Source organism: Lactuca saligna, chromosome 3 (assembly GCF_052625555.1).
Source record: "Lactuca saligna cultivar CGN05327 chromosome 3, ASM5262555v1, whole genome shotgun sequence".
Taxonomy (NCBI): domain Eukaryota; kingdom Viridiplantae; phylum Streptophyta; class Magnoliopsida; order Asterales; family Asteraceae; genus Lactuca; species Lactuca saligna.
Window position 1 is genome coordinate 220,448,845 of NC_136419.1, and position 8,792 is coordinate 220,457,636.

Here is an 8,792-nt window from a genome sequence, read left to right on the forward strand (position 1 = left end):
TTTCCTTATGGGTTTCCCATTAGAATTCGTCCATCCCTTAATATAAGGCAATCCATGGCCCAAATTGCAATTATCCTATAATTACAATTCCAGTCCCTTAAGTTTAATTAATCTCTTTTAGTCACAAAACTAATTACCAATTAATTATTGACTAATATTAATTAAACAATATGATTTCTCCTTTAATATATTATTCTCATAATACATTAATAAATCATATTTAATCCTTACTCTCCATAATTCATCCTATCAAGTTGCTTTGGTGAAGGCAACCCAAAAGGACCATGCACCATCGGGTCAAGTACATACCAAAATAGTTATGGACTTAGACACTAATCCAACAGTTTCTTCGTCGAGAAGTCGAGGAGTGTCGCATGACGAAGGATCTGGCAATTCTTCACCGAGACGAGTAAAAGTTGTCGCACCCCAAAACCAAGAATGGCGGAAACGTTCTGGGGCGGAGGACGTCATGTAAAGTATCAGAACACAGTAAATGTAAATAAGCAAACAACATCATCCATTGCATTAAATATAAAATTTTAATACAAGCGTGTTCCGTACAGTTTTAGACACCAAAAATATAATGTAAATCAAAATAGTATGATGAGTCTTGAATGCGCTCCATCTTCTCAAAAGCTAGCATCGGTACCTGTCTACTGATGACCTGAGAATACAAGTTATTTTGAAAGAGTTTATCAGCATTAAGCTGGTGAATTCATAAGTATTTTAGTGTCGAGGTTTGTTATCAAAACGTTTGAACCTGTCGCAAGTATGAGTTGTAAATGTATGTAAGTGTTTGTAAAAGTTTGAATCTCTCAGAAAAACCTATATTTTCTGTTAAAGTAGCCCTCTACCAAGGCTTAACTGTTTTGTATGCTCGTTTGATGTAAAAGTGTGTAATTTCCCAAGTGTAACTATCATTTATCAAAATATAGTTTGTACATTAAAGTTTAAGTGAGGTTATCACCAAAATGTAATGGGTAAATTTTTGTAGTACTGTAGCTTTGTTTTATAGGAACTACTGCTGTACTAACTACCTTAAACCGGGTTTATATTAAGGTATCATGTGATAAATTGCACCATACTATCGACTGGTAACATCGACAACGTATAGTCGAAAAATAAGGTATGACGTTTGGCACCCGCAGACCTGTCGGTCCCACTGTAGCTAGCAGCGAGGTGTAGGATAGTCAATCCAGTATAGATCTATACGCAAACTCACGCTCTCCCTCCAAGAGACTTTGGCTACAACTCGGGTCATGACAATTAAGACATGCTCCCATACAGTGGATCATAATTGTTAACGTATTCGTGTATATGCAATATAATGTTACTTGTTCTAGTATCGTTGTATATGTTCTCTTAGTAATAAGTATTGACTCCTGAATGAACTGACTCGTTGATCTAGAAATTGTAGTAGTATGATCCTGTGTTACCCCGATGGTAACTTACTAGTGATGTGCTGATAAGTATGAATATGGAAGTACTTTTATGTCAATACATGTATATATGATATATAACTAATATTGAAACGACCCTCGGATGGTCACCCGAAATTCCACCAGACCACATCCAAATCGAGGAAAAGGAAATAAGACAGGTGGCTTTCCTAAGCCCTTTAAACATTATTTATACAGCTATACATATAAGGGCCTGCAAATTTATAGGTAGTAAAACAAAGTTTACAATAAAGCATTTGATAAGTAAAAGAGTTTGTAAAACATTTTGAAGTAAAACAGTTTGAACAGTGATAAAATCATTGGTTTCCTAGTTATTAATCACATGTGATTAATGCAATCACATGTGATCGAAACAATAACTATAAGTGTTTAACTTGTATTCCCCCCCATAATGTATTTAAAACATTTAAAAGCATTTCAAAGGTTGAATAAAGGGGTATGAACTCACTTGGAAGTTTGAAGATAGCGAGATCAAAAACCGGGCAGAGTTTCGTCTCGGGAAACGGATTTTTCTTGGGATTCTCGGGAATCTCGGGAGTAAAATCGACCCTCGGGACTTGAGCAAAAAGACCAAAGCTTCGGGTTTGAACGGGCACGGAAATCGAGGCAAGATCGTGAGAGAAAGAGAGAAAATGAACAAATTTTTCGGAAAGGCTCGCATCCCTTTTATAGGGGTGCTGAACCGCCTCCGAACGCGGGGCGTACGCAGCGCGTACCCGTACGTCATCGCTTACGTATTTCGGATGGGGCGGGTCGGATGGGACAGCGGGTCGGATAGCTTCGCATAGGGCGACGTGGACGATCCGAGGCCGTGCCCTCAAGTACGCGGCGCGTACCTCGGCCCAAGGCTGACTCCTCTTCGGATAATACCGAATTTTTAATAAAAATTATATATAAATTATTTATCAAACTTCAAAAATTCATATCTCCTTCATACGAACTCCGTTTTCGACGTTCTTTATATCCCCGCGAAGGTGAGACTACGATCTACAACTTTCGTTTAGATTCCGTTGACAAATTCAGAAATTATTTTTATTATTTATTTATTAAAATGACGTGATTAAGGAATTTCTTTAAAAATTCATAACTTCTTTATCTGACGTCGGTTTTTGCCAGACTTTTTACCGTTGAAATACCATTGTCGAGACCTTCGATTCTCGTTTAGGTCATTCCGGCCAAATGTCGCTCGATCTCCGTTTCGAGTTTTTAGCTGTCTGTTGCTAAGCTGAACTTGGAAAAATCATAACTTCAATATACGAAGTCGGATTTGGGCATTCTTTTTACGTACGATCATGGTTTAATGATATTTAAACATAGAAGAATTTAAATAGAAACTTTTTGGACATTTTATTATTAAAGTTAATTTTATTAACTCAAAAATGTTTACAATACTTGACCTATTAGGCCATTACAAAGAGTTGAAATATCGGGTTGTCACAAAAGTACACTCTAAAAAATGAAGGTGGAGATCGAGCGGAGATATTTAGTCGAAGAATAGTATATCGGTTTTATGTTTTCAAAATTATCAGAACTATCGTATGTTTTCGATCAATGATTTTTTTCTTCCTTTGTAATGTCGTTTTTATTTTTAAAATTGTATGTTTAATAAAGAATTTAATTTACTTATGTTTTATTAATTTATATGTTTTTTAAATATTATGACATAAAAAAATATAAAACAAATTAGAAAAATAGAAATTAAAAACATCAAAAAAGAAATAGAAAAGTGTACACATGTTATTTGATATTACCCATTTCCATGTTATTACATGTTATTTGGTATTACCCATTTCTATATTGGGTGTTATAACACCAATATTGTGACTATAATGATAAGGTAGACATTTTGGATATGATGTCATGTAATAACTTGTTGTCCACACCACTAATAATATTATTTTTCTTTAGAAGATTGGAGTGGTTATTTTCATATTAAATCTCATAAATTTAATACCAACCTTTTGCATATTGTATACTAGTTATAAGAATCATGTATTACATAGATTAATTTAAAAAATAAAATAATATAAAAAGTTAAATATAAATATCAAAATATTTAAGAACTTTTAAATTTATAAGAAAATAAGAAAAATAATGAATTATTATAATGGAAATGTTTTTTTTATCTTTTAAATTTATATAAAGAAAGGAAAATAATGAACTTTAATTTTAGGAAATTTAAAATTAAAATGTATCAATGAAATTGATATCAATTTATTAGTATAAAATAATATTTGACAAATTAAATGAAAATATAAAAAAATTTTAAACGATTAAAAAAAACCGTGAGGATTCGTAGTTATATCAAAATTGGTTATAATAAATGGTGACCCATGTTCCTAATTGCTGTCATAGATGGAAGCAACTAAAAACATAACAATTCTATTCTATGTAGCTAATTCTATTGAAATTTATTTTTTTTTCAAGTAAATCATAATATATTTTTTTTTTATCTTTTGTCATTTTGTGTAGATTGATAAAATTATTAAAGTGTTACGTAACCATTTTGCTAAGGTTAAACACTAAAACAATCTAAAAGGTAGAGTCGTATCACAAAAGAGATAATTTTTTTCAATATTTATCATTAATATATAACCAATAACTTCATCAAAATAATTTTTCGAAAAGATACGGAACTGCTTTATGAATAGACGAAAAAAAAATCTTTTTAAAATAGAATCGCAATCTTTTATTCCTTTTACAAAAATAATAATAATAATACATTTATTTTTACATTAAAAAAAAAAAAAATTTGTTGAGCGACCGATTATTTTGTGATCAACCTTCTTTCGAAGATAAAAATCAAATTAGTTGACCGAGCTCTTTTTCCACGAGTGTGACTGGAAAGACCCTCTCTCTTTCTTTCCATTTGCCACCAAACTTCCTCCACTTATCATATATATACACTTCCCACCCCTCTTAACTTTCAAAACACACAATGGAAAAGCCAAAGAACAATTCATTGGTTTTCGAACTCACAATCATATCCGCCGAATCCCTTTCACTTACCAAAACACGTCCGGTGAAAAAAAACGTGTTTGTCATCATCAAAACAAACTCCAACAACAGTCAAACCACCACCATGGATACCGAAAACGGATCTTATCCTTCATGGAATCAGAAGTTCTTGACAGAATTGTCCATGCATGCGAAATTTTTCACGTTAGAAGTTCATTGCAACAACTTTTCAGGTGATCGTGTTGTTGGGTCAGCTAGGGTTCCGGTGTCAGATTTTAGTAATGGATATTTACCGAGTGATTATTTGCATTTTCTGAGTTATAGGTTGAGAGACAGATATGGTGAACGAAATGGGATAATTAATTTATCTATTAAGGTTAAGTCGTCGTCGAGTAATACTGCTAACAACAGGATTAGCAGTATTCCAACGACTTACTCCTTAAAGACAAACGGGTGTAATTACGGGGCCACCATGAATCAAAATGTAACTCATGGGGTGGCGATTGGTGTTCCTATTCAAAATAGATATTAAATGTGGTCATACTTATCATTCATTACATTTTTTTATTATATGCAGAAGTAAAAGAATCTGTTAAATTCAATACACAACAACCCACTTTCATTTATTTGTTTATTATCATATCATATCTTACTTTCATTTATTTCAATTACAATATTATACTTTCAAAAAGATCTTACGAGAACATTGTGTCTTGAAAAAACATACCAGAATATAGCATTGTACTTTCGGATTTTTTTTTTTTTCTTATGAAGAGTCCCCTTTAAAAAAATATATGTTCAATTGTAGCCTGAATACAATAAACTAGCAACCCGAAGGCTGAAAGCAATAAATTAGCAACATACTTTTTTTTGTTTGTTATCTTTACTTTCATATCTTTCTAACATTGTTCTTTTTCTTAATTAAAAACCGTTAACCGAATAAAAAAATTAAAAAGGATAGAATAGTCATTTCACATGGACCAAAGAATAAAACCACAACAAAATCAAAACTAGGGAGGATATGGTTAGCAAGAAAAAAATTAACTGCCAATGCAACCATACAACCACAGGGACCAACCTCTTATGTAATTTATTCTACTTTTAATTTATTTATTTTTAAGGCACTGTATTTTTTAAATTTTATCAATTTATTTGTATTTTGTAAATTTTTTCCATTTATCTCAATGACAATTGACTTGTATTCATATGACTTGCTATAATCCGCTTAGATTTTCAAACTACAATATTTAACCTTCCTATAAACAAATAGTTTTTCTAAAGTACAATCGCACAACATGAAGAAAGGAAAGTAAATATGATATAAGAAACAAACAAGCAAAAATACATTTCCATTTCTTACATAACCATAATAAGAACATACAACCAACTATGCAAAAAGTACACTTGGATGGATACAAACACAACTTCACAAGCAATTTACATAGGCTACAACATACAAATCATAGAAACTCTACAACTTTACATCTGGCGCCTTTTTTTACACATAAAATCAGAAACTAATCTCTCAACCTCAACAATACAACAATAATCTCATAATTATTATACGTTAGTTAGGATAAATTTATCATACATCATTTCCTTGAGTAGCATTTTTTAATATGTTGAATTTGCATAGTGGACATGTTGCGTTAATGTAAAGCCATTTGTCGATGCAAAGTGCATGAAAATGGTGACAACAAGGGAGCTCACGAAGATCGGTTCCATCATCATAAGCAGAGAGACAAATGCAACATTCCTGTTATTAGAATAGATACATTTTGGAGTAAAATTTAGTGGTTAAATAGCAATGTACTTTTTAGAGTGAATTGCATTTTTGGTCCTTGAGTATGCTGGGTTTTTTCAATTTTGGTCCTTGTTTTGGAATCTATTTGGTCATGTTTTAAGTAAAGTGACCAAAATTGCAACCAAAAAAAAAAAACTAGACTCAAAGACCAAAAATATTTGTTTTAGAGTAAATTACACGAATAGTCCCTATGGTTTAGGTTAATTTGCATGTTTGGTCCCTAATTTATTTTTTTAACTCAGAAGGTCCCTAGTGTTTGTTTTTGTTACGTGTTTGGTCCCTCTCTTAACTAAAAAAAACTATTTTGCCCTTGATTTTTTAATTTATTTAAATAAACATACCCCTAACCATAGGGATCATTTGTGTAATTTACTCTTTGTTTTACTTGGGATATAGACCAAATTGCTACAAAAATCTCCAAAAAAATCAAGGCAAAATTCCATAAAAATCAACTACACAAATATTCGTTTTACTTTAAACAGGGCTATAAATGCCACAAAAAACTCAGGGAAAAAAAAGAGATCAAAATTGCAAGTGAACTTTTTGGGACAAAAATTGCAAAAATCAACTAGACCCAAGGACCAAAAATATTCATTTTTAGTTAAAACAGGGACCAAAAATACTACAAAAACCTCAAATAAGTACCAAAATTGCAAAAATCAACTAGAATTTGGGATCAAAAATCTCGTATACGGATCAAATTTTCAAAAATGAACTAGACTACGTGACCAAAAATATTCATTTTACTTGAAACAGGGACCAGAAATGTTAAAAAAAAAAAAAAAAAAAAAACCCAAACGAGGACCAAAATTGCAAGTAATATTGAAAGTGTGTTGCTAATGCTATTGGAGAAGATTAAAAAACTTACAGCATCTTCACGAGGTAGAACATGTTCAACGGGTGAATCGGTATCACATTCAATCATCAATCCACCAAAAGCTTCTTGAATTTCCTCATTTTCTTTTTCATAATTACCAATTCTTTTGAATTTGTATTTAGGCAAACGATCAATATCATCTTTAGTTGCACCCTCCTGATTTAATCATAATTAAAAACTACTTCATTTTTTATTTTCATATAAATAATTAATAGTTGCCCTTCCTTTTACTATTTCCTTTCATTTTCTCATATATATACATATTTTTTTTAAAGAAATTTTTATAAAAACTCACCTGATCAGCAACAGCATATAAAATTGCAATAATACAAGGTAAACAGCAGCAAACAGCAATGCCAACAACACATGCCACAGCAACACAAATAACCACAAAAAACACATCAAAAGCCAAAAACGTTATACAAAGCCTGAAAAAAAAAACAAAAACATATATATAGAAAGAGATTAGTTAAACAGAAGAATGGTAAAAAATTGGGAATTTTTTAAAGGGTAAAAAGGTAAAAACGAACCAGTATAACTGAGGTGACTCGGAACTCAGACTTTGACCACCTGCTGACACCCAATAGAATCCAATAATCCACCAAATGAATGAAAACATTGTATTAGCAGACTCCAGATGCTTTGCAACACTGCCATAGATGAATGTTAGATGTTAATTATATGTTTTGTGTTATTAATTATGTGTTCGGATTAAAGGCTTCTGATTCAATATAGTGTTTGATTTTTGTTACTAGGCATGTTCTTGTTAAAAATAAATCAAATAATAGAATTGCATTTGGGTGAATGTTCATATCAAATGAAAAAAGTGTTTGTAGCAAGTTCTTCATCAAACATACAAGAAATCAAAACTACAAATGTGTCGTTGATTTGAAGTACGAATAACAATTAGCACAAGCTGATTAACGATTTTACCTAGTCTCATCATCATTCTGCAACCTACTCGAAGCAAAATCAACATTCTCCTGACCTTCATTTCCAGAAGTTGCAGAATTGGAATTGCTATTATTAGCTTCAAACGAACGTTGTTGGTACCGATGTTTATACTCAACATACACACAGACCATATGGAGCAGACACTGCAACGCATACCCAACAATCCAAACCCTCAATGGCATCACTGGAGACTCCTTCAAACTCATAACTAAAACCGCAACTGAAACAGTAACAAACGCAAGGTTCCAAATTAGGTCTAAGATAACAATTGGGCGAGAATAAGCCCAATCACTCTGCCGTTCCTCAATTTGCTCTGCGGCTGTTTCCCTCACTCGCATTGACGGTTCACGGAGCATTCTCCGACTGCTGGCACGACGGAGAAACCTCGCGGCGCCACGGAGGGAAGGTGGGCCTCTGACAAATTGTCGAGTAAGGAAGATTTGGTCGGAAATGGCGGAGGTTGTGGAGAGTAATGGAGTTGCATCGATGTTGGTGGTGTTGGATTCGGATGAAGAAGAGGGGGAATTAGAGGGTATTGCTGTCGACATCGTGGATCGATCGGATTGGGGGAAAGTGGCGGATTTGGGGAGAAACTTAATCGACTGTGTAGAGGTTTTGTAGTTGACTGTTAATGGTGGTAATGGATGGCCATGTATACAAGGGGGGTGGAGTACAGTTGGATTGTTCTTGTGAATTGTGATGAGATGATGAAGTGCTCGAGGTTGAAGATGTTGAGAAT

At 32.8% G+C, this 8,792-nt stretch overlaps 2 protein-coding genes across 2 annotated transcripts; one reads left to right on the forward strand and one right to left on the reverse strand.

Annotated features, from left to right (window-relative positions):
* The first annotated feature begins 4,394 nt into the window (after positions 1-4,394).
* Positions 4,395-4,972, forward strand: BAP2 (BON association protein 2). Its single transcript, XM_078986592.1, has one exon. It carries the CDS (start codon positions 4,399-4,401, stop codon positions 4,948-4,950), a length of 552 nt encoding a protein of 183 aa, XP_078842718.1. The 5' UTR covers positions 4,395-4,398; the 3' UTR covers positions 4,951-4,972.
* Positions 4,973-5,808: 836 nt separating this feature from the next.
* Positions 5,809-8,792, reverse strand: LOC145037848 (E3 ubiquitin-protein ligase At1g12760-like). The gene is made up of 5 exons (XM_078986591.1): positions 8,033-8,792; positions 7,630-7,749; positions 7,395-7,527; positions 7,091-7,255; positions 5,809-6,174 (listed from the first exon to the last, which is right to left on the reverse strand). Exons 1-5 carry the CDS (start codon positions 8,599-8,601, stop codon positions 6,004-6,006), a joined length of 1,158 nt encoding a protein of 385 aa, XP_078842717.1. The 5' UTR covers positions 8,602-8,792; the 3' UTR covers positions 5,809-6,003.